Source organism: Pleurodeles waltl, chromosome 6, assembly GCF_031143425.1.
Source record: "Pleurodeles waltl isolate 20211129_DDA chromosome 6, aPleWal1.hap1.20221129, whole genome shotgun sequence".
NCBI lineage: Eukaryota > Metazoa > Chordata > Amphibia > Caudata > Salamandridae > Pleurodeles > Pleurodeles waltl.
Window position 1 is genome coordinate 1,613,251,972 of NC_090445.1, and position 26,159 is coordinate 1,613,278,130.

At 45.9% G+C, this 26,159-nt stretch overlaps 1 protein-coding gene across 1 annotated transcript in view; it reads right to left on the reverse strand.

The window, feature by feature from the left end:
* The window catches only part of WHRN (whirlin), a 618,751-nt gene that overhangs the window by 347,667 nt on the left and 244,925 nt on the right, over positions 1-26,159 (reverse strand). Inside the window, exon 3 of the mRNA XM_069241507.1 lies at positions 11,764-11,889. Coding sequence (XP_069097608.1) covers positions 11,764-11,889 — 126 coding nt within the window. The remainder of the gene's footprint in view (positions 1-11,763; positions 11,890-26,159) is intronic.

Genomic DNA, 26,159 nt, shown 5'->3' on the forward strand with positions numbered 1-26,159 from the left:
TAAAAAAGCTGCACATGTCGCTGGAAAGGAAGATTGACAAATTCTATCTCTCCTTAGACAGGGCCTTAGGAATACTGTTTACAGGGTGACCGACATGGATGGCATAATTTCAGCAGCAGAAGATTAAATTCTGACACTCCAGAGCAAGGTCAAAAACCTGCATAATGTAGTTAAACAGCTGGAGGACTGGGCCGAGAATGCGGAGTGAAGATCAAGACGCAATAACATCACAACTGTAGAGTGCCACACTCCAACAGAATTAATTGATACCTGGCTGAGAACGTGTTTTATAATTGAGAGAGCCCACAGATTTCTGGCCTCGTGCCCTCCTCATAGGGTGCAGCCCAGACCCTTGATTGTTTGCATTTTCAACAATGGAGAAAGAGGTGCTCACGTGCATGGCCCATAAAGCAAGGGACTTGCACTGTGGGTCAGAGAAGTTCATGGTCTTTCCAGACTATACGCTCAAAATACAGGTCATTTACAGAGGTGAAACAGAAAATGAGATCTCTGTAGTTAAAGAACATGCTTCTGTTTCTCAACAAATTATAGGTCATCAACAAAGATATGACTTATTTCTTCTACACACCCAAGAGTACCTGAGACTGGGTGGAAGAAAAGAGAACTCTGAAACCGTTCCAAACCAAGGCCACAAGCTCACCCAGGAGGAATGTTGAGTCAATAGCATGAGAGCCAATGGATCCCAGGAGTTGGAGACACAGGGGAGACACTGATTAGAAGATCTGAGGGCCAGATATCCTAAAATGCACTGCTTTTTTCACAGGAGAAGACACGACTGATCACCCCGAATAGACCTGATGAAATCTGTGATACACCATCTAACTTGATACCGCGTCTGTGCTTATACAAAATCCAAAGACGATAGAGGTGCCAACCAGATCCACTCCATCAGACCCAAGTTTGACATGTACTGTTTGTCCCTCTTTATTTTTCTTCATGTGTGTTTAATATCTTTTACACCTAAATTTCGGCTGATGTACGCTTCTGGGGAAGAGGTGTAGGGTGAAGGGAATTGAGGGGTAGGAATTTATGTTTGATTTTTGGTTGTTAGTCGACAGACTACACACAAGTAGCAGCATGCAATTGTTTATGGCACACCTACATGGCTGAGTCCAGCAGCAGTATAGACTAGATGGGATACAAGATCCTTTCCTGAAATGTCAATAGATTGAATAACCAAATAAAGAGGAGGGCAGTCATGCAATTCATCAAATGTCATGAACCAAACCTAATCTTGAAGAGCTATCTTATCTATTCTGGTATTCTCCCTTTAGCTGAGACATGCAGTTGTTTACAGTTAGGCAAATGTAATAGTTTAAGTCACTGGTTCTTGCCCTGTGGTCTGGGTACCACTGGGAGTCTGTGAAACCTACTCGGGGTGGGGTGTGTGACTGCTTATAAAATGAAATACAATTAATAAATTAACAAAGTGTATTTAAATAAAGATGCAATGAACAATTGGAGGCTAAAAACTAAGTTATCCTCAGATTAGTTTGTGGGAGCAGTGCAAGTGCATCAAATAAGACATAGGGGGTTATTCTAACTTTGGAGGAGGTGTTAATCCGTCCCAAAAGTGACGGAAAAGTGACGGATTTACCACCAGCCGTATTACGAGTCCATTATATCCTATGGAACTCGTAATACGGCTGGTGGTATATCCGTCACTTTACTGTCACTTTTGGGACGGATTAACACTCCTCCAAAGTTAGAATAACCCCCATAGTATGGATAATGAGTGGCCTCAATTGAATTTAGAAAAGCTTCAATCTTCCCATTAAAATTACAGTTTTGATTTTTATGTATTTGTTTTTTAATTACATGAAATATTTCACATCTGTGTATTTGGTAGATGAATGCTTGTTTCTGATTTTTGTGTGTATTGTTTTGCAGGTCAAGTAATTGAAAGTGCTTAGGCTGGGGTCCCCAGTTTCCAGTCATCACTCATTGGGGGATCCAAGGATTCCAATTATGATTCAGTGGGGTTTCCAGGATTCCAATAATGATTAAGTGAGTGTTCACAGAAGGCAAACGTTTAGGAACGACTGCTTTAAGTGATTTAACTAAGGTGGTATAAGACTTGTTATGTCTTTCTAGATTTCACTCTTGTTGGAGGAACAGTTATTAAATCGTTTTAATTGAATTTGGTTGAATTTTAAGCCCTCTTACTAGTACTTGTAAGAAAAACGAAACAATAAAGGTATATATATTTATTTATTCTACATAATACATCATTGAGGGTATTTATATAGTTCAGCTCTTTACGGAGATTGAATATGAACAGATTTAAATCTGAAATAACTCCTATAGTTGAGCTGTCTAGGCTCCAATGTAACTTTGTTTAACAACCAGGTGATTAGCTCTTAGACAGTTAGTATATCAACAATACTTACATTATCCAGATTTAGATGAATTAATCTGAAATCCAATGACAAGTTTAGAAACAATATGCAAATCAAATATGATGTAAGCTGACATGATTCAGAAATTAAAGTAATTATTGAATGTATGTATTATGACTAACATACTAAAATATTTATCGATCTACTATTGAATGATAAATAGTTTCAATAGATTAATGTAACTCATGTGCGGGGAGGATACAAGGTGTTTGTAGCAGATTCTCTTTTAAGAAGGACTGTACCACTTACGTGCAAAGGATTGCTACAGCGTGGACTGCACAAAGATCGAGACAGCAGAGACTGAAAAGGACACTAGGGCTCGTGTAACATCGAGCACTGATGGAAGCATCCAGCACGGGACACCTCCCCATAGAGCAGCCCAACATCTCCGCTAGCCATCAAATGATAGAAGCAAACGACATCAGCATCATTTCTCATAGCTTTCATTCCTCCCGTAGAGCAAGCAGCAGGGCCTAGGTAACTTTACACTTCCACCCCTCAGTATTGCATGGAATAAAGTATGTCCCCGCAGTGGCACAGGTTAAGCTCCATTTCTGATTTTGTTGGGCTGCATTCTGGTCTCTGTCTTAATTTCAAAGTGTGTGCCTCTAGTGAAACTGGGCTTTAGCAATCTTAAAATTTCAACTTTTTGGGGCCTTGACACATTTTTGCTCTCTTGAGAGATCTACAGAATGAAATAATCGCACTCCCAATAAACATCTCCTGGTAATTCGATTTGGCAGTTTTGTGGTTAAAAAAAAAAAAAAAAAAAGACCTGAAACCGATGCAATAGAGAAATGAAACTGCTATCCCAGTGTCACTGGAGAAGCATCCTTGGAAACTAAAATAACTTTGAAGCACTGGGTGATGCAGACAAAGGGCCATTTAAACATCAGATATAAAAACCTCGAATAGTAAATGCTGAAACCTTTGCTTTTTTGTGATTCTGTGCCCCTTCCCTTTCAGCATTCCCCATGGAGCCACATTCATTGCACTATTTCACGCGGACCATCTCTTGTCACTGTTTTCGCAGTCAATGCTTCATTTGTATTAAAAAATATATTGATGGCCTAAACATTTTCGAAGAAGGCCACCACCACCCACTTCCTCCACTGGCACTACCAGTTTTAAAGCAAGAAGGAGTTACCACTATTAATGATGCCTAGGAATTATTGTTTGAAAATAATTCTAACTGGGGAATCAATGGAGGAGAATGTTGAAGTCTTTTTATTGTTATTGAATCCCCAGTTATAATATGATTTGCATTAATTGGTTTATATAGTCAGTTCGCCTAAATAAAGTGAACCCTTTTTTTCCACAAATTAAATTCTCTGTTCTAGGTGGCAGCAGTCGTACACCTTCCCTCTGGCTCTCTGAAACAGTCCTCCCGGTCCACTGCCACCACGGATCGACTGTGTTGTGGGTCAGGGTGACCACCAGCTTGCGGTACAGCCCTCTCCCAGTCTACGCAGCCACAGTAGTGTTATATTGGTTGTGGTCTCCTTGTCCTTCCCCTTGCTGGCTACTGACCTTGTCATTTGAGGGTCTGGATCAACCTGGCAGTGGTTTGTCTAGTGCCCCTCTAAGCAACCGAGCCACGAAGTGCCAAACATACTATATGTGGCCTGGGAGTAAGGAGAAGAGCAAACCAAACCTGCTCTTTACTGCTTGTTCACGAGTTGGGTCTGAGACCCGGGCAATCTGCATTTAGGTTCATTGCTCAGGAGAGAAGCTGTGCAAGGCACAGAGGCAAGCTCATCAGAGATGTATTGGTGTGAGCAAGTAGACAAGGTGGAAAGCCAAGAAACAGCCTGACATTGTAGGTGTACTGCCAAGTCATGGCTGCCTGTGGTTCAGTGTGCCCCACTCCTGCCGAGCTACATGAGGTTCAACCAATGAGAGCGAGGAGGAGCAGTTAACACCAGGCCCATGCAGAGGTGATATTTGCACTAATAGGTTTTAGTTTCAGTTCCATGATTGTGCTGTGAAGGCACTGATGTGTTAGCAAGCATCGTTTTGGGCAGAAATGGATGGTCAGGTGACCTTTTTGTAATACACTGTCTGCAGAATGATGGTCAAGTGTCTGGCGCTCCAGACATGAGTACCAGTGCCAAGCACTGGCAGTCAAAGGATCAGATCAAGAACTAGCACCAAAACAATATGGTCCAGGACCTCAGTTTAGGTCAAAAGTGGTCCAGATAACCCCAGAAAAGTTTTAGTTACAATCTCAGCAGATTTATTCACTGCTCGTTTTTTTCAAATACATTTATTTGCATCTCACTTTAAAGTGGCAAGTTGACAGGTTAATTGATTCAAACATTTTACATCTAAAACAATTAAAGAAAAAAACATAAGTGGAGTGAAATCATTAACTTTTTATGTGGAGCTTAAACTTTCACTTCGAGTTAAAACTCGATAAAATATGAATAGCTGATCTAACGGTACATAGAAGTGAATGCAACTGCACGAACAATGGTTCCTCTTTGAACACCTGGGGGGTCCACCACTGGAAATCCATCATATTAAAAGGAAAATCAACACCGATTGAAACTATTATACAAGACCTCAGCATGACTTCTGTTATGTACAGAGCTAATGCAATATCGAAACGTAGCCACTTTGCTCTAAAGCAATGTTTAGCCCAGGCCTCTAAGGAGGTAAAGCACGACAATAGAAGACCTGGGTACCACCACAATGCACATTCTTCCCCCAATCAATTGATTTTAATTGCAAGAGAACTCTTATGGAGCCGCAGCTGGAATGCTGATCCTCCTTCGAAGAAAGTTCTCAGAAAGTTTCACAAACTTGATACCAATAAAGCCAGCTCCACTGTTAATCTTGCTTATTCTTCAACAAAAGGTCTCTCAGCAGTTGTGTTAAGTGCTCAGAGAAGATGAAATCGGCATTATTTAGGAGTGGGCCTCTTTGGATATATTTTGAATTGATTTGCTTCTATAATTCCAACTGCGGCTCAGGGCTTCACCTATAATGCCGCAGTAATCAAATTACAGGGCATGTGTAGTAATGGGAATTAAGCATTTTTGCTTTCAAACGTAATTTACAGACATGCAGTAAAACCCTGTGATAACTGCATAACTTGCATTCAGTTACAGTGGGCGCTAATCCAGCAATTATACCCAAAGGTAACATTTGGTCTTAATATATTACAGATGAGCAAATATCATTGGGCGCTAATACAATATTACATATGAGCAACGCGGCTTCAAGGGATGTGATGAAGTGGTCCCAGGGTAGGGAGGCCTGCTTCTTATTTTTTACCAATTTTACCAACGTTCCTTACTTTTGTGCTCAACGTTATATCTGCCACTCTAATTTTTTCTCTAACTACTATACTCTGTCTCATCTTTCTCATTATTACTTCTCTTTCACATTATTTTTGTATTCGCTTTGATTTCTCTACTGTATTCTCTTCATTTTCTATGTTTCTCTCTGAACTTCTTGCTTTCTTCAACTGTTTACTATTAATCTTTCATCTATTTATCAGCAGCTGTTCTTTTCTTTTTAAGATAAAATGTCTTGTGCATGTGGAATGGTAGGTTAATTAACAGTTTAGCTCAATCATCCAATTTCTCAGTTTCATTATTTGCCAGCTTGAGTGTGGTATGGCTGGGGATGACCTTTCAACCCAATCCAATGGCACAGACAGGAGCTGATTGTTTAAATAAACTATTTTAATAAAGTTACGGGGGTGCATTCTATTGACAAGGATTTCCCAGGACATATGACTCTGAGATATAGCCTCTACGAGATAGCACCTTCAAAATGGGTAGATATTTTAGGACTGTGTTTCCTAAAGAAAAGCATTTTTTAATCATCCTAATAACTTTGTGCTGTTTAATGGATCTTCAATAATCTTTAAAAAAAAAAAATCTTCCACCTCAGCTCTTAACTGAATAGTGTTGAGGTGATCTGTCAACCAGGGGCTGAGAAAAAAAGGCAGAGTTTTACCCATTCATTTTTCAATAGGAAAATTTGACACAGGTAACTGCCAAAAATGCTGAACAGATTTCCACCAAATTTGGCAGGAAGCTAGATTTTTGCCCAGAAAACATACTGTTTGTGATTTGTTGTAAATCTGTTCACTAGTTCTATGAAACGAAGGCTCAAGAATGTTTATATTTCATGCCGCAGAGGATCTGCAGAGCGGACAGATCTCAAGTCGAGTTGTGGTTGGCTGCCACCACATCAACAACTACGTGGCGGCAGCCATCTTAGGATTCGGTGCTCAGTCTGAGTCCTGGGATAAAGGTTACAAAAAGCATAAAAGGTAGCAGGGTAGGGATACCTGCCCACTAGGACTGGTGGGGGACCCCCACCCAGGACCAAAAACATATATTTTTCAAAATGGTAAAATGTTCCCACAAATTCACAGTAGATGCACTAAGCTGCACAATCAAAAAAAAGTGTGGGCTCCTGTGCTTTCGAAATATAAATGCAGGAAGCCAGGGGCAGTGGAGAAACAGTTCGAAAAACAGAGGGGGCGTGCTGCCCTACTTTACGAGCCTTCTACAGGTCTTGGGGACCCCATTCTCCATACTGAAATATAGTTAAATGGGTGGTATGCGGTTCTCCTCTCTGAGCGTGTGCCCCACACCTGAGCCTCGCCAAGATCCCAGAAACCCTTTCCTGAGGCTAAATCAATAAAAAATGGGGGGGGGGGCATGCACACCCACTCCCCAAGACTGACTGAGTCCCTAGGGTGATACATATTTAAAGGGAAACGGGACTTGGAGATATGTTAAGATACAACAAAAATCACATAATATGACAAATTATCTTCAAAATTAAAAATATGCCTTTAACAAGTGGAAGCATAGACATGAATACATCACATTATAGCATTGCACAGAGAAAAACATATTAAAAGTTTTTAAACAAGCCCTTAGTTACCTGACTGGTGACCATCCTAGAGCTGTAGGGTTTGTCACTACAAATGAATCCCAAAGTTGAGTGTGCCAAAGAGCCAATAACTAGAGAGGTATTAATGTCTATCATTAAAACATCTAATTATAATCTTTAAAAAAGCAATTAGCTTCAAAGCCACTTCAAAGTAAAGCATTTAACAAAACTCTAATGAGCAGTGGAAAGCAAAGAACCACACATCCATACTTTCCAGCTTTTTGCGATTTTGCCATTTGCAAAAGAAACACAAAATTAGCTGTGAAGCCTGATCCCCATGATTTTCAAGACCTAGGCCGTAATAAAAACAAATAACGTTTTTCAACTGTTTGCAGTTGGGAAGGTCAAGGAGTGTGCTGTAAATCTGTCAGTACATAGTATTAATTAAAGAAAGAGTTTTCCTTAAAACATTTTAAATCTACAAACTTCACCTTTTAGTTAAACTTAACCCCTTCGCTGCCAGGCCTTTTCCCCCTCAGGTGCCATGCCTTTTTTTGGCTATTTGGGGCAGTTAACGCTTAGGCCCTCATAACTTTTTGTTCACATAAGCAACCCACGCCAAATTTGCGTCCTTTTTTTCCAACATCCTAGGGATTCTAGAGGTACCCAGACGTTGTGGGTTCCCCAGAAGGAGGCCAAGAAATTAGCCAAAATACAGTGAAAATTTCGTTTTTTCAAAAGAATGGGAAAAAGGGGCTGCAGAAGAAGGCTTGTGGTTTTTTCCCTGAAAACGGCATCAACAAGGGGTTTGCAGTGCTAAAATCACCAGCCTCCTAGCTTTCAGGAACAGGCAGACTTGAATCAGTAAACCCCATTTTTCAACACAATTTTGGCATTTTTACTGGGACATACCCCATTTTTACGATTTATTGTGCTTTCAGCCTCCTTCCAGTCAGTGACAGAAATGGGCATGAAACCAATGCTGGATCCCAGAAACCGCAATATTTCTGAAAAGTAGACAAAATTCTGAATTCAGCAAGGGGTAATTTGTGTAGATCCTACAAGGGTTTCCTACAGAAAATAACAACTGAAAAAACAAAATATTGAAATTGAGGTGAAAAAATCTGCAATTTCTCTCTACGTTTTACTCTAACTTTTTCCTGCAATGTCAGATTTTTTAAAGCAATATACCTAATAACAATAGGCCGATCTGCCCCCGGGGGGGCAGAAATGGCCTAAAATAAATCCCCCCCCCCACCCCTGCAACCCCCGCCCGGGAGCGACCCTTGCCTACGGGGTTGCTTCCCCTGCGTGACATTGGCGCCAAAAAAAAAATCCCCGGTGCCTAGTGGTTTCTGCCCCCTTGGAGGCAGATTGACCTAAAATCGGCCAATCTGCACCCAAGGGGGCAGAAATGGTCTAAATACAATTTGCCCCCCAGTGGAGCGACCCTTGCCTAATGGGTCGCTCCCCATCTCTAAAAAAACAAACAAACAAAAAAAAAACACAAAAAGAAATTTGCCCTGGCGCCTAGAGGTTTCTGCCCCCCCTGGGGGCAGATCGGCCTAATAACAATAGGCCGATCTGCCCCCAGGGGGGGCAGAAACGGCCTAAAATACATTTGCCCCCCCCCCCTCCCGGGAACGACCTTTGCCTACAAGGTCGCTCCCCTTGCGTGACAGTGCAAAAAAAAGATCCCTGGTGCCTAATGGTTTCTGCCCCCCTTGGGGGCAGATTGACCTATAATCGGCCGATCTGCCCCCAAAGCGGGCAGAAATGGCCTAAATACAATTTGCCCCTCCAGGGGAGCGACCCTTGCCTAAGGGGACGCTCCCCATCTGTAAAAACAACAACAACAAAAAAACTCCCCGGTGCCTAGTGGTTTCTGCCCCCCTTGGGGGCAGATCGGCCAAATTACAATAGGCTGATCTGCCGCCATGGGGGGGCAGAAATGGCCTAAAATAAATTTGCCCCCCAGGGGAACGACCCTTGCCTAAGGGGTCGCTCCCCTTACGTGAAAAAAAAGAAATAATAACTCCCTGGTGTCTAGTGGTTTCTACCCCCCTTGTGGGCAGATTGGCCTCATAAAAATAGGCCAATCTGCCCCCAAGGGGGGCAGAAATGGCCTAAATATAATTTGCCCCCCAGGGGAGCGACCCTTGCCTAAGGGGTCGCTCCCCACACCTAAAACACACAAAAAACAAAACACAAACAAAAAAAACAAACGTATCCTTGGTGTCTAGAGGTTTCTGCCCCCCCTGGGGGCAGAAAAGGCCTTAAAAAAAAATGCCCCAAGGGGTCGCTCCCTTATGTCACTTTAAAAAAAAAAGAAAACATCCCTGGTGTCTAGTGGGGTTTCAAAGGGAAGGAAATACATTTCCTTCCCTTTGAAGCCTCTCCTTACCTCCCCCACGTGATCGAAAGAGAAATGCTGAGCATTTCTCTTTCGATCGCGCTTCCAGCGCGATGGGGGTGGCTCTGTGGTTGTCAGCGCGCGCTCGCACGCTGACGTCACAGGAGGGGTGGGGGGGGTCGGGCATTGAAGGGTAAGGGATTCCCCTTTCAACCCTGGCCTGGGGGGATAGGGGGCGGCCCTCGGGGGGAGCGCTAGCGCTTCCCCCGAGGGCCGGTAGCAGGACGTAATGGTTACGTCCATGGCGCCACACGGGCGCTGCCATGGACGTAAACATCACGTCCGTGGCAGGGAAGGGGTTAAACTAAACAACCGCAATGGCTGATGTTTTCTTATCAAAAAATATAAATTAATTTTATTTTTAAAGTATTCATATCTGTGCCACGTACTCTTGTCCAAATCGTATGGGTTAATAAAGTTAATGCATTACTCCACTTAGCGCCTACTTCAACTTGACTTCCACATTGGGTGGTTAATTGCTGCATAAAATGTATCTGCTTAAGTAACCTGAATTGAACTTTTATAGGTTTGCATCAAAGAGCCTGAGCGCACATAACTAATCCAAATAACCAGTAACACTGGATTAACCACTAACCTTGGGTTCCTGAGCAGCATGCTGCTTGGCATAAAATGCTACAACGACTTGTCAGCAGTAGTAAGCGGCTTATAAATACAATTACAAGAGCCCTACTTAGTTTTTCATCCTTCAGTAGGTGATAGGAGTGCTACAGTCTTGGGTAATGTCAGTCCATCCTTTAGACTGTGAAATTTAGTTGTCAGTGCCAGGATGTCTCACAGGTTGTTCTGCATGTAACCTACACTGGTTAAAGTGCTAGTGCTACGAATGCTAAGAATAGACTCTATAACTGTGACAGCACTGCTCAGTAGCAGTGACCAAGCGGTTTAAGGCCTAAATTGTGCAGGGATGTTTGAGAGTAGTTACAGGAAGTATGACAGTTATCACTAGTCAATGAATGGACTATCCCACCAGAAGTGCCCGTGTCTGATCAGATGCTATAATTACCATATCCAATAAAACACAGAAGTGTGCAAATGTTTTCTGATGAGATAATTCTCTCTTATTCTGGCTTTTTGGGGATTAACATGTAGGTTTTGGTGCATAGTGCTCCAAAATCCTGTTTCAGTAAATATTGGGTCGTTTATATTCTGGGAGGTCTGCACAATACATGAGCTACCCTACAGCCCCACCATGATTATGGAGATTGCTACACTTGTAGGAGGTGCTGAATGCGGATGAAAGTTGACATAAGGCTTCACAAGTGGTGCAGCATGCTTTCTTTCTTTTATCTTTTTCATACTCCACATTGAATGTATAAATTATTTCCTTCACAGTTGCCAGCATATCAACATTATTCCTTTGACACTGACTACACCTCCATGTATTCAGAAACTATTTAATTCTCCTTTCATTTAGAACCCCAAACTGGACATCCACTTGCTTCTCGCTCTTGTGTGGACAGCAGAGTGTGCCTTCTCACCGCCCAGAATAGTCACATTATGAAGATGACATGTAAAACATTGACACTAAGACGGCTCCTCCTACAGCATCCTCTATGTGACTCAAGCTAAATTGCTGCACCATATGCACACACTCAGTTTTCCATATGAACCAAAGATGTTAAGAAACCTTGGTGTAACCGCCATGGAAAGGCTGGCGGTATGGGTACTCGTAATTCCCAGGGCAGCCTTCAAGCACCGCTGCCCTGGCGGATTACAACTGCTGGGACCGCTGGGACGGTTGACGGCAGCCTGGTGGTGTCGGCGGTCGGACGATTGCGGCTCTGGCATGGTCATAATGTGACGGCCAGACCGCCATCGTGGATCTGGCGGTCTGAAGCCCGCCAGACTCAAAATGAGGCCCTAAGTCTTGGATACCACCACAGGCTAGTCCACCACTAGACGTTGAGGGCCCATGACATAATGACAACAGCCCAGCACAGTCAGCCCTGCACGTCTGCCACAGCACACTTTTGAGAACAGAACAAAGCAAATGACTGAGATGTTTTGTTCTTGTAGATGTTCTTGTAAATGCATGAATACCAAACTAACCTTTAGTCCAGCGCTCTCAGCCTCGGACCCCCGATCGACACCGGTGATGTAGATGCCAAGAGCATACTCGGCCCCACCTCGAATCATGAGTCCAAGGGAACGGCCCTCACTCAGGACAAGGTTCACCTGTAAGGCGAAATAAAGAAAGGTCAGGGGAGGAGCAATCACAACAGAAAAACTATTTCAGTACATGATCAGATCAAGAGAAATTTATCAATTTCAAATGCAGCAGTTTTTTTTTACATTCACTTTTCAGAAAATATCTTGTACGGTGTTTATAGTTAATTAACATTGTGAAATTTAGCATCCTCATTCAACTGAAAGAGAGGGCTACCCTGTATCAGAAAATTGCTGAACTCAAACTTCATAATTTGTTGAGCTTGTGCTGTAATGCCAGCTACGTTTTTCCAAACAGGTGTTATTGAAATAGCTGCACGCACCTGGCTGCTGAAGATGTACAATGGAGTGCTACAGAAAAATATCCTGATTTAGACCTAGTCAATAAAGTAAAATCTCCCAATTCCCGGTCAATGTGGAACATCTGCCATCAGTGAGATGTCCACGTCTGCTGCTACCAACAGTGAATTTAAGAATTACATACTATCAACATGGCAGCTGTGATTAGGCCTGGGTGGAATTTTAAAAATGCCAGTGAAATTACCAAATACCTTAATTTCATGTCACCAGAAATTTGCGAAATTCCATAGGGTGCAATTTTGCTGAAGATTTTTAGCCAAGTGAGTATAAACATTTTCAGGCGAGACCAGCAGAAAACTGGCTTGCACAGCTGCTTTATCACTGAGAGACCTTCTCTGCTCAGCATGGTAGCAGAATATCATTGTCTGACATAAATATTGTGTGCTAAATATCATCTACCAAAACATTGCTGCAATGGAGTTAACGGTAGAAAATCAACACCCGATGGGGCAATATTTGTGTAAACAACCTTAAGGCACTCTATTTATGTCAGATGATATTTCACTGTACAATATTTTGACAGGCACGCGGCTTACGGGCAGGCTCCCTACTCAACGAAGGAGTGAGAGAATATTACCTCCTTGATTGTGACTAGCGCGGTCCTAGGAAGCTCAATCTCGAATATGGGATGGGCGACTGACTGACCTACTGACATTGACAACTTGTCTGCGGTTTTGTAAGTGACACTCTAGTATTTTTTTATTTAAATAGGAGAAGTAGTTTTCCGGGTCCTGACGAAGCGTCGCGGGATCATTTAGTGCCCCATAGAAGACGCAAAACATGTTGACCGAAAATTAGCAGGATTAGGCACTCTACCTTTTCTTCCCCATAGAGTTCAGTGGGACATTATCCCCACTAATACTCTGGATTATTTTGTAATCTTTGCCTGTGCCTCTTCCCTGATACATTAAAGTGATGTTAGAGGCACAGAGCTAATTTTAATTAGAACATTCGAACGTTGGCAGCTCCATTGAAAACAATGGAGTGCTGCAGGCTTTTACTGGCCAGTAAAAGCCCGCAGCGCCAACATTCCAATGTTCGCTTTGTTCACAGCAGCAGCTGTGAACAAAGTCTCACGGAGTCTGAGGGGATTTTAATCCCCTCGGGCTCTGTGAGCAATTTGTTTTTTTTAATAGAACATTCTGCCCTGAGTGGCAGAATGTTCTAATAGCCTTAGAACCCGCTGTAGCTGGCTCTACCAGCTATTAAAGGCCCTTTCCCTTGTTAAATGCCCTCGCCTTCGGCTCAGGCATTTCACGCAGGAGCGGGCCTTTAATAGCCGGTAGAGCCCGCTACGGCGGGTTCTAAGGCTATATTCTTTCACTCTCCTACACACTTACACCTTGTCTTCCCACTGAGTTAGTATTCGTTTCAGACCTCCTTCTGGCAAATTGCCTTCGGTTTAGCACCACCCCCATTGCTGGGGAGGTCCGCCAGAAATTGCAGCACCGGTCTGACGAGGAGATAGCCCAGTGATGAGACTTGTCACCCCTTGGGTGCTTGAGGGCTCTCCTGATATCATAGATATCCCTGATACGCCCGGCCCTGCATTTCTTAATTGTTTTTTTGGGAACAGTGTACTTTTCTTTATAATACAATATTTTGACATGCAACCTCTGTTCGAACACTAAAAAACAGACATGCAAGATATTATCAATCCACGTTTTGCTCTGAAAGCATAATTTTGTGTTGTTTTATTACATTTTCGTGGAAATGTATGAAGTTTTGTAAAACAGTTTCATATTTTCGCAAACACTAGCAGTAATTTTTCCAGCTGAGCCTTCCATGGTGGTTTGTTGTATTTGTTGGGAATCAACCGAATTCACATGGCAGCTAATCCATAAATGAAGAGTCTGTTTCTTCCTAACTTGTTGCTCAATCTTCATGTCTTGTCTCGTCATCTGGACAATTTGGATTAAGAAACATTTGTCCCGGTGATCCTGGAGTTAGTCTATGCCCTGGTATCATGGCTACTCCAAGCACACCTGCAGCTGGGTACTCTTGGTCGCCTATAACTCCATTTGAACTGATAACAGATGCCATTGATAGGGTAGAGCACCACTATATAGGATCTTAATTCACAGGGTCATTGGTTAACAATCGAGGTCCATTATTCCTCAAACTGGCGGACTGTTCATACATGTTTGCTCCTTGCCTCCTGTGATAAGCAGTCTTGGCAATCTTGGCTCACATGATCAATCACCTGGTGAAAGCCTAAAAGAACGGCCAGGGGGCATGCGGTTCGCATTGATGGCAGAGGTGGTATAGGACGTTTTCTCCTAGGTAAAACATCTGTTCTCCATGAGAGCCTCCTATCTCCCAGGTGAGAGTGCCCCTTGACAGACTAAGTGCAGAGTTTTCCTCCTTGGTCAAGTACGCTCTGTGTTATAAGATTTTCAAAGGATAGGCGCTGCATTAGGTCTGCCTTGGCTAGTTATTTTTGTTTCCACAGCCAGTGACCTGCTTTCCCAGTTTAACACGGACACCTGACATTTAAATCTTGGAAAGTAGGTGGTCTGTACTTGTCATGGTGTCCAGGCTTTGTTATGTCTTTCGTTTCATTCCATTCAATCTGAAGGTGCTGGAGAGGATTCAGGGAATGTGTCATAGTAGTTAGGTGGTTTCCTTTTTGGTCACATATTTGTTTATTCCTGCACTCTTCTGGCTAGTGTTGAGGTCTGTTTCTATCTTCCATTTCATCCCACATCTTTGAGGTCCCTCTTGCTCTTCAGTCCCTCCTCAGGTTCTGCTTCAATTTGCATCATGGTCTGCAAGTTGAGCAAGTGGGGCTCCAGAGACAGGTGGCTTTGTACATTCAATGTTCATGGCATCTGTCCACATCCTCATACAATGATAAACACTAGGCTTCACAACTCTGAAGTTTGTTGTGGGGATAAAGGACTTGGAAATTTGTTGTTGGGATTAAGGACCCCAGCCTAGGTCTTGTGACCCTTTTCACAATTTGGATTTCCAGTGGAAGGATTTTCTAAATATTAAAACAGGAGCTGCCCTATAACCCAACCAGAAACCCTGGGAAATTGAATGCGTAGCAGCAACAGTCGTTCACTCTGGGTTTGTCTCACTATAGTAATTCTCAAAAACAACTTCTATATCTGCGTTGCAAACACAGAAATTGTTTCTTTTAAATTGTCATATTGTCACAGTACCATAATGAGCTACTTTTGTTACACAGAAATGTCTTAAAGGTCTTGTTCCTGCCTCCTGCGAGCCTGGGTCTTGTTGTGCAACCATACACAGATTTAGGTTTTTTGGGGGTTTGATAGCTAATGTTTTCTTAGCACCTCGTTTACAGGAGACCTGTGAGTTGTTCTTCTGTCATCCTCTGGTTTTGTGCTCTTTTTAGGCTTTTTCTATCAAGGTTTTAGAATCTCTTTCCTCACTTTTAGCAAAAAATGATTTTCTGGAAGCGACCAAGTCAGCTTGCAACCTGGGTGAACTGGGCTTCTTGGATATCACCGCCCCCTGCCTTTGTGTTTTCCCTGTTCTGCAGCCTGGTCCTATCTCTTTATTTTGCAATTTTGTATAGCTACTTTTTTCAGTTTTATATAGTACAAACCTAGCCCAGAAGCATTACAAAGTGCTAAAAAATAATCAGATTCCTTTACATAGTTTTTATGAGGTACAGGGACATTAGGTGATTTGAACAGGATTACAAGATGATGGCCAAGGCCAAAATTCAAACTTTGCTTCCCAGTTCCAAAGTCAGTAGCTTTAGAGGCTAGGCCACATCTTTTTCCTTTTAAAGTCTTTTATTTTCATGCCTCCCAAGTAATTGTCTTGCTGATCTTTTGTCTTGTTTGGGAGATTTAGGGTGTTAGAAATGGGGTTCCTGGTTGGCTAGGACCTCAGCCAGGCAGGGACAATCACTCTAGAAAGGGCAAGGGAGTTACACACCCAAGATAAGCCCTGTTCACCTCCTTGGTAGCTTGGCACCAGCAGTTAGGCTTATCCCAAGAGGCAATATGTAAAGCGTTTGCACAACACACACAACACACGTGACACAATAAATACACCACAAAGATAACTTACAACAAGTTATATAAAAATAAACTATATTGCATGAAATATCATTAGACCAAACACGGCATGTATCAGTAATACCCTGCTACACAAGCAGTTGTCAGAACATCACATACGTTACTAGTATTCTGCAAGACTATGCAGTAGTCAGGTAAACGCTTATGGTTACTGGGATTCTGCAGCACAAGCAGTGGTCAGGTAAAACATTATCACTGAAAGTAAATGCACATAGAACAAAATATTCCTAAATAGCTGGTCATCATTATCACCAGAAATGCACAGATTATGCAAACGTTTCCGTATGGCATATGTCATAAAACACATCACAGAGGAAACATCACTACCCATATCCTATAGCCCCAGAAACAGTGTTTGTTCTCATGCAAGCAGAAAACATGAACGGCACCAATTTCATGTAATCTAAATCAGGTCTGACTATGCAGTAGCAATACTGATGGTCAGAAGGAACACAGTGATGAAATGCAGAATATCCAGCAATTACCAAACAAAACATCAGCATATATATATTGGCCCCAGCAGTCTTTCCCTAGGCCTTAGCGCTATGGCGCTACTTTGGTAAAAAAATACAGAAATCCCCGTATATGGTGCAGTTACCACTGTGTGCCTACAACCGTAATTACAGTAGTAAAAATTCCCCAAGACCGCACAGAAACCCTTCAGGCTTCCTCAAGTGTAGAACACTGGTCGGCCGCTGTGGCCACAGCAGGCACCCTCACTACGGAGAATACAGCAGCTGGAGACGAGCACCCTGGCTCTGGAGCCCTCCCCCCCAACCAGTGTTGCATCTGAGGACTTATTCTGAAGGGGTATTGGGAGCCTTCCCTGAACCAGCTAGGGGAGGCCACAGCACTTCTCTGCTCCTGTGGGTGGCAACGGCATCAGGGGACCTTGGCGGGAGGAACTACTGGGGCAGTGGCAGTGACTAGCCATAAGCAGGGAAAACAGAGTACAGCGATACTATCCTCAGGACTCCAACTGCAGGAGTGAGTGCCTGCTTGTGCCCCGGGGTCCCTAACGGATGCACTGGGTTCAGAGGTTCCTGGCGGGCTCCTCTGCATTTCTCCGGCACAGGGGAATCACAAGAGGGTAGCGCTCAGCACGCGCTACACCGGGTCCACCTGCTCGGGCCCAGAAGAGGCCACATACATAGCTGAGGGGCCAGGGGCCTTGAAGAGGAAAAGTAGAGGTCTCAACATGCACTCCCCATGAAGAGTACAGCACTCTCCTAGCACTGAGGACAGCAGAAAACAGGGGGGAAATGGGCACACCACCCAGCCCCTGGAGACAGTTGTAGGGACAAAGGACTGCAGGACTCAGCCAAGCAGGGAAGCACAAGGGTCCATAGAGAACCAGTGGAAAGTCTTTCTAGTGATCTAGCGGGTCACAGGTCAGTTCCAAAGCAGAGCAGTACCAAGGCAGTTCCTGGCGAATCCTTCTAGCATCTAGTGCCCAGTTCTTAAGTCCAGTAGTGTGACAAATGTGGGGGACAACCAGTGGGATATGTACTTATACTCATTCTGCTCAGCTTCCTCAAAGGTGGCAAGGGAGTTTCCAACCAGCACCATCCGGTTCCAGTAATGTCCCCTTCTCCTGCAACACTGGCTCCAGACATCAGTAGGGGGTAAATGAGTCCTTTGTGTGAGGCCAGGGCACAGCCTTCACACATGCATGTGTGCCCTGCCTCTATCTCTCCCATCCCAGGAAGACCACTCAGTATGCAGATGTACTCCTGTTAGAGCTCCACACTCCCGTGTACTGGCTATCTGAAAAGTGTGCGCAAAGTCCAGCTGTCACTCTACCCCAGATGTGGATTGGAGTCAAGCTGCAAAAGCACCAGAGTTATAAGCACAGAGAAATGCCCACTTTCTAAAAGTGGCATTTCTACAATGGTAAGATAAATTCACCTACACCAGTAAGCAGCATTTCTCACTACCATTCCAAACATACTAAACATGTCCATGCTATTCCTCATAGATCAGAAGATACCAATTAGACATATGTCAGGGCATTTCCAGTGCAATCCTATGAGCGGAGCAGTGCTCACAGTAGTGAGAAACTAAATAGGCTGTCTGGCACTACTAAGTAGATGATGTCTGAGAATTTGGGTACAAATTGATCTTGATCTGGTTTGCTTTACCTACTGGGTTACTTAGTTGGGATAGAAGATGTATACGTGAACCTCCTTTCTCTTTCCTCTCACCCCCCTTACTGTTTTACTAGGGGTATAGCTATGGGGGTCGTGTGTTTGGGGTGTTCCACGCTCCTGAAAAATGTATTCGGTGTAAATAGTTGGGTACAAGTGCTACAAGTATTTTCAGTCGGGTATGGTTAGGTGTCTGTCAGATTTCAACCTGGAATTTTACGTGCACACACAGACAAAAACTCTGCACACTCTCTTGTCTATGTTTTGAAGGCCTCAAAACATGTTGATTAGTTTGAAAAATACTGAGTTTTAAGTACCCCTAACAATCTGCACTCCTTTTTTTACATTGCCCCCTTAAGTCCCTCTCATGTCCTGCTTCTCATATAATGTGTTTTAACAAGATGTTCCCAGCGTGATTGTTGGGACATTTGAAGCTCACATCCCCCCAATCATACTGACCACACCGCCCCTGGGTGTTAGGATTTAGCGAGGACCACCTAGGACTGGACAGGAGTACTCCCCTGTGTGTTAGTATTTAGCGGGGACCACCCTGGACTAGACAGGAGCACACCTGGGGTTCTTACTAATTACATACTAAGGTGCTTAGGGCCACATGTACGTAGCCTTTTGCACGTCGCAAACGGTGAATCGGGCCATTTGTGACGTGCAAAATGCACTTTCCCATGTACCAAACCATTTTTGCGATTCGGTAAACTATTTACCGAATCGCAAAAAGGGATTGCGAGTCGCAATTAGGAACAGGTGTTCCCTTCCTAATTGCAACTCGCAGTCCCATGTATGATTGTTTTGTGACCGCAAATGCGGTCGCAAAACAATCGCAGTTAGCACCAGTGTCACCCTGGTGCTAACCCACTCGCAAACGGGAAGGGGTCCCCAGGGGACCCTTTCCCCTTTTGTGAATGTCAGTAAAAACATTTTTTCAGAGCAGGCAGTAAAAACATTTTTTCAGAGCAGGCAGTGGTCCCATGGACCAATACCTGCTCTGAAAAAATGAAACAAAAACGTTTCATTTTTTGTTTTTTAAATGCATCTTGTTTTTCCTTTAAGGAAAACGGGCTGCATTTAAAAAAAAAAAAAAAAAAAACTGCTTTATTTAAAAGCAGTCACAGACATCGTGGTCTGCTGTCTGCAGCAGGCCACCATCCCTGTGAGGGCCGCCATTCCCAAGGGGGTCGCAAATTGCGACCTACCTCATGAATAATCATGTGGTGGGCATTTGCGACCCCCTTGCGAATCGCTAATAGTGTCATTGACACTATGGGCCAGATGTAGGAAAGGAACATTTTGCGACTTGCAAATTGCGAGTCTGACCGACTCGCAAATTGCAACTCGCAAAATGGGATGCAGAAAGGTGTCTCAGACACCTTCTGCGATTCGCTATGGGGTCGCAAAGACCCACCTCATTAATATTAATGAGGTGGGTCGCAGTTTGCGACCCCATAGCGAGTCCCTGCGCTCACAGGGATGGTGGCCTGCTGTAGTCAGCAGACCTCCATGTCTGTGACTGCTTTTAAAATAAAGCAGTTTTTTTTTTCTTTTTGCAGCCCGTTTTCCTTAAAGGAAAACGAGTTGCAAAAAGAAAAAACTTCCGAAACCATTTGTTTTTGTTTTTTTCAGAGTAGGCAGTGGTCCATGGGGACCCCTTCCCTTTTGCGAATGAGAACTGCAAGTTGGTTTGCGACTGCATTTGCAGTCACAAAGCAACTCAGCATGGCGATGCGGTCGCAAATAGGAAGGGAAAACCCCTTCCTATTTGCGAGTCGCATCCTCAAATTGCGAGTCGGTATCGACTCGCAATTTGAGGATGAGCATCGCGTTCGGCCTTTTGCATGCCGCAAACTGCGTTTTTCGCAGTTTGCGACATGCAAAAGGCTTCCTACATCTGGCCCTATACAACATAAGGTTTTGCGAGTCGCAAAACCAAACGTTGTTACATGAAGCCCTTATATCTGTACCCACCTTCAAGCATCACCAAAGAGAATAATACTTTCCTTTTGCACTTAGTATACCCTCAAGTTTTCCCTTTTTTCCAAACTTCTGGTAAATACATATTTCTTTTTCCACAGACCAGCACACCGAGCTCCCACTGGTATAGTGTGCATGTGAGAGGGGGGGGGGGGGGGGGGGGGGGGTCGCCGAACTGACTGAAGTTCGATGAAGTGCCTATACTTTTCAGACATTCTTTCCTGCCCCTAAAGTCCTCAGAACTATCAAACTTGTACTGTGCGGGATTGTCTTGTTTTCTCATTCCACGCAGCAGTGCGGAAGGGGGAAAAACGTAACGTGGGAGGCACTTTGAGCCCAGCTGAGGCACCCAGGCTCGTGGATTAACGCTGAAGCGCAGAAAAGACGGGTCTTGATGTTGCACCGTCACTCATCCCACAGCCCGTCCCTGCTCCATCATCGGCCCTTGCTGAGACGGCTGTCCAGGGCCTCGGGCTAAACAGACACAATCCCCGCTAACAATACCATTTCATCGGCCTGCGAGCCGGCCGGGTAGCCGCTAACATTGATGCCGCCTGACAGCCCAGGGAAGCATGCGGCGACCTTGACTTTCACCGCCAGTGATACCGCATTACCGAGGCGGGGGGAGTGGGGGCCTCGAAAACTTTCATTAGTTCTCTTCGTCGCACCTGTGCCTCACGTCCGAGGGAAGGGAGCCCGGGTCTGCTTAGAATGCAGCTCGGCTGCTGAGGACCGCGCGTCTGGTCTCCTCCTAATGAGAGGAGGTGGGGAGGGCCATGTGCGCCGGGGAAGGGCAACCGAGCCAGAGTCCCATATACCCCAGACCTTGATCAGCAAACAGTACCTCACACGCACCATGAACCGGTGGGACGAGGTACTGAACCGGCCAGAGCTGCCGGCTTTGGAACTAGAAAACCAGGTTCGAGTCTCAGCGTCAGCTCAACAGCCTGTAATTCTGGGCAAACCATCTCATGTGCCTTCAAAATAAATGTGCCCATGTGTAACGAAACTAGTGCTCACGTAAAGCGCTATAATGAGTCAGGTCGAGTTCGCTCTATATAACAATGAAAAAATACAAGCGCTTCCTACCTTGACTAGTCTATAACAGCACCAAATCACCCTAATACAGGGGTCTTCAAACTGTGGGGCGGGCCCCCCTAGGGGGGCCTCAAGTGATCCCAGGGGTCGGCGCCAGACTTTGGCCAAAAGAAGCATTACACAGATAACAGTGTTTTGTTTTAAGCAGAAACATGCTATTGCATTTAAAAAAAGGTAACAGTACTTAACTGCAATGTTCAAATACGTCTAGACTTATTTAAACATTGCCATCTTTATAAAATATTTGTGAAAAATTCTGAGGGGGGCCCCTAATGATTTTGATTTTTCAACTGGGGGGGCGCGGCATTAAAAAGTTTGGAGACCACTGCCCTAATATTATTAAAAGACACCTGCCTGCCAAATGCAGTTGTCAAAGTCGGGGGTCTAAAACTTCATCAAGAGATGGGATAAAAATGAAATATATGACTCTTTATTGGTCAAAATGTATATGTAACTTTATTGAGTAATTAATTGAACGGTCAACAACTATCTTTTGCATGGCGTCTTAGCGCTTAATGGCGTTCCAGTATGTGTAGGCAGAGTGTAATGTGTTGAGAAGTTTTGTGTCGCCTTAAGAGTTTGGGGTTTGTGATGTTTCCGTGTCTGTGAAGTAGCAAGTTCCATGGTGAATAGTTGAGAATGTTGTGGCCGTCGACAGGGAATATCATGCACTCCTTGTACCCATATTTGAAGATGGCTAAGTTGCAACAAGGCGAGTCACAAATATGCATATTAAAAACTCCGTAAGCTTCTCAAGTGGACGTTTTTGTATCATCCACGGCCCTTGGCTGCAGCGGGAAGTTGTTTCCACTGCCTCGAGTGGCCACAAAGAGCAGCAGGTGGACTTCTAAACCTGGGCATCTGTCCCCTGGTCCCCACACTATCGACTTGTCCCAAGGTTGTGTGCTCCATCACACCGCAAACCCCCTCTGTCCCTGCAAAAAAAACTTCCTCCCTCTGGTGGCCACCATATGCCATGCCATTTAGGCACAGTTTCCATTCAGAAGCCTTGAAGTGACAACCCTAATGCATTCTGGGTATTGTAGTCTTGGCTTGCTTCACTCGAGTTAATTACAGAGACTCACCTAATAGCAATGCGAGTTAAGCTAAAAGCTCGGGGGTGGACACCGTGCCCACCCTACTACTCCAAGTCTTCCTCGTCCCCTGCCCACAGCACGAGACTCCCACCACAGCCCGCTCTTCCCTTTCTGCAAATACTTCTCCGTGGCTGAGGGCCGGTTGCAACCACAGGATATCCCACACTCCATAGGCGGTCCGTAGATGGCAGAATCAGCCCAGTGTGCTGCTGTGTGGGTGAAACTGTGCTCCCACCTTCGCTGAGGTGAACTTCTCCTGACTTAGCAGGTGGAGGAAAGCCTTTTCCCATCCCTTATTTATTACCAGTGTCAGCGTCTCCCTGTCCCAATGTCTGTGTCCAAGCCTCCCTGTTCCATCCTTCGTGCCTTCTTGTCCCAATGTCTGCTTCCATGGCTGCCTGTTCCATCCTTCGCGCCTTCCTGTCCCAATGTCTGTGTCCAAGCCTCCCTGTTCCATCCTTCGTGCCTCCCTGTTCCAATGTCTGCTTCCATGTCTGCCTGTTCCATCCTTCGTGCCTCCCTGGCCCAGTCTGTGTCCAAGCCTCCCTGTTCCATCCTTCATGCCTCCTTGTCCCAATGTCTGTGTCCAAGCCTCCCTGTTCCATCCTTCGTGCCTCCCTGTCCCAATGCCTGCTTCCATGTCTACCTGTTCCATCCTTCGTGCCTCTCTGTCCCAATGTCTGTGTCCAAGCCTCCCGGTCCCAATGTCTGTGTCCATACCTCCCTATTCCGTCCTTTGCGCTTTCCTGTCCCATTGACTACACTTCGGAGTCACGTCTGCCTCCCTAGCGTCTGTTAGATCACAGGTTTTGTCTCTGACCTAGAGCCATAATTTCCTTATCCCAGTGACTGTGCCCCTCCACCCAAGGGTGAGTACTCCCCTTTGTCACTGGCTGACTCACTGCTCTAGTTCCGTGTCCTGTCCCACCTTTCCCCTCTCAGTGTCCATGTTTACCTGCTGCAACACGCATTTTTAAATGAAGGGGCCCGCGGAGAGAGAGACTCGGTCTAGTCTCTCCGCGGGCGTGTTCGGGACAAAGGAAGTGGCGCTGAAGGCGCCCATTGGTGGACAGGTAAGTGGGGGTGGGCTTGGGTAGGGGTTTATAAGGGTGGTGGAGGGTGGGGTCGGCCTCTTCGCGCCGACGTAGCTAGAAGGGTTAGGTGTATTTTTGTGCGGAGGCGAAGGTAGAGGTGAGGAGGGCAGGGATTTTAGAGCAGGCCCCACAGCGAGGAGAAAGGGATTTTTCGCGCTGCCCAGCATCGGAGACGGCTGGGAAGCAACGCGCACCGGCCGTCAGGGGAGGCCGGCCCCTTGGGCAATTTCTCTGGCGCGCGGCACCGTGTTTGTGCTTGACGAGTTAACGCGTTTGGGCCATTTGCGGCCCAGACGCTGGCACACCCCTCGGGGTGGGGGGGGGTGACGGGCATATTGCATAGCAAGCGGTACCGCGTTTCATAAAAAATTTAGCGCGCTGGGCCCAAGTGCGGCCTGGATACCGGCACACCCCGCGGGGGGGCGGAAACATAGCAAGGAGAGACGCGGAGGAGCCAGGGAGGGCCCCGAGGGCAGGAAATTATAAAAAAATAAAATAAAAAAAGAGAGAGAGAGAAAACAGATAATATTAATAGGTAACTATATATATAAAAAAAAAAAAAAGGGGGGTTTTGCCTCATGGGCTGAGAGCTAAACAGGAACAGGCCTGTCATAGGGCACCGGGCAGCCAGTATGCTGCCTACCCACAGGGCACAAACACAGTAGGCTCACCACAATACAAAAAAAAAAAAAAAAATTATATAGGCTGCGCATATTATAGTACACAGGTACACATAAGAGAACAACATCTTATCCCCAATAAGGCCGGAAGCATGGCCACGAGCCATGACGCAGAGGCAGTGAGGGCAGCGCTCTGCGTGCTAGGCGAAGCAGGCAGGGGTGACCTACTGAGGCCAGGGGTTCTAGAACAGGCCTGGGTGGGGATGGCACGCCCAACGAGGGCGGCTTCAGGGAGGGTCGCAGCAGCAATAGCGGCATGTGAGTCACAGGACTCCGACGGGGAGAACGAAGAGGAGTCAGTGGCCCCTGGGCAGGGCACCACCGTGATACAAGCTACCCCCGGGGCGCAGAGCCCCCTGATGTTTAGTGGGGAGACGCAAGTAGCACAAGACGCGGGAACAGATAAGGCAGCAGGGGCGGGCGACCCAGGGCAGCGGGCGGAGGAGGGGCCCACGGGGCAGGATGGAGTGGCGGGGAGGTCTTTACCGGGACACAGCAGGGATTTCGCCCCTTTAGATCTATCATATCACAGTGGGGAAGGCCCCAACCACGGGGTTTTCGGGGCGCCTGCAAAGAAAAGAGGCAAGTGTGCGGGGAAACCCAGAGGGGGAACTGGGAGGGCCAAGACAACACCTCGCCAGGCCAGGGGGGGGAAAGTCAGGTCTGCGCAGGAGTCAGAGACCCCCGGGGTGCAGGTCACGCACGCACAAGGTAACTGGGACCAGGCAGATTCTTGGGACTTGGAAGCTAGAATCCAGGAACAGCGAAGAGCAGTTCACGAGACAGAGGTCAGGTGGGCACAGCTGTGCAAGGACAGAGACGAGGTGATTGCTCGCAGCGAAGCAACCACAAGGACCAGAGAGGCCAGAGGGCAGCCAGGAGCTCAGCAGACAGGGACGGGGAGTGGAACCTGGGTATGGGTTCCACAGGCAAAGGGAGAACAGAGGCAAGAGGCTAGTGCAGCCGAAGGGTTAGTGGGCGCGGAGAGGCCTGGTGACGCAGACAGTCACGAGTACAGGAACACAGCAATGCCAATGGCAGAGGGTGGCAAGAGACGGACCATGCCAACTGGGCGCAATACGGCTCAAACGCGTTGGTATGAAGCACTGGAGGGGTCTGCGGCGGCCTTCTCCACACCGGGGGAGCACGGATACCGTCCCGATGGTGCGCGTCATGCGGGTACGGAAGCGAACGAGAGTACATCAACCAAGGCAAGAGATTTTGCCCAACACAAGGGCCAGTGGGAAGGAGAGGATGAGTTGGAACTTGACTATGAGGAGGAAAGGGAGGAATGGGAAGAAGGTGAAATACGAGACTGGGAGGTGAGCACCGTGAAAAGAGGAGGGGGGCGTGGGCGCAAGAGCGGCGCAATCTCTTCTCAGTGCTCTGTATTACAGGTGACAGCTCCAATGGAAGGGCCCACAGGTGGGCGGCAAGCCGGGCCGCACGGCAGAAGCGTGAGGAGAGTGCCAAGGAGCTTGGGAGATAACATTGGAGGTAAGAGATGGTGGTCAGTGTGGGGCGAAGGGGGCGAGACAGTACGGGAGGCGATTACAAGTAGGTCCATCGGGGTAGGAGAAGGGTCAGTTTTAGATGCATCAGATAATAGCATCGCACAAAAGACAGTTGGGAACCAGGTGGAGGGCACCGCCACGCCAGACACAGCCACAACTGGGAAGGCGGATGCGGGGGAAAATACGGTAGAGGATAAGGAAGTGGGAGGACACAGGAAGAGGCTACCGTACATGGGTCTAGCCAT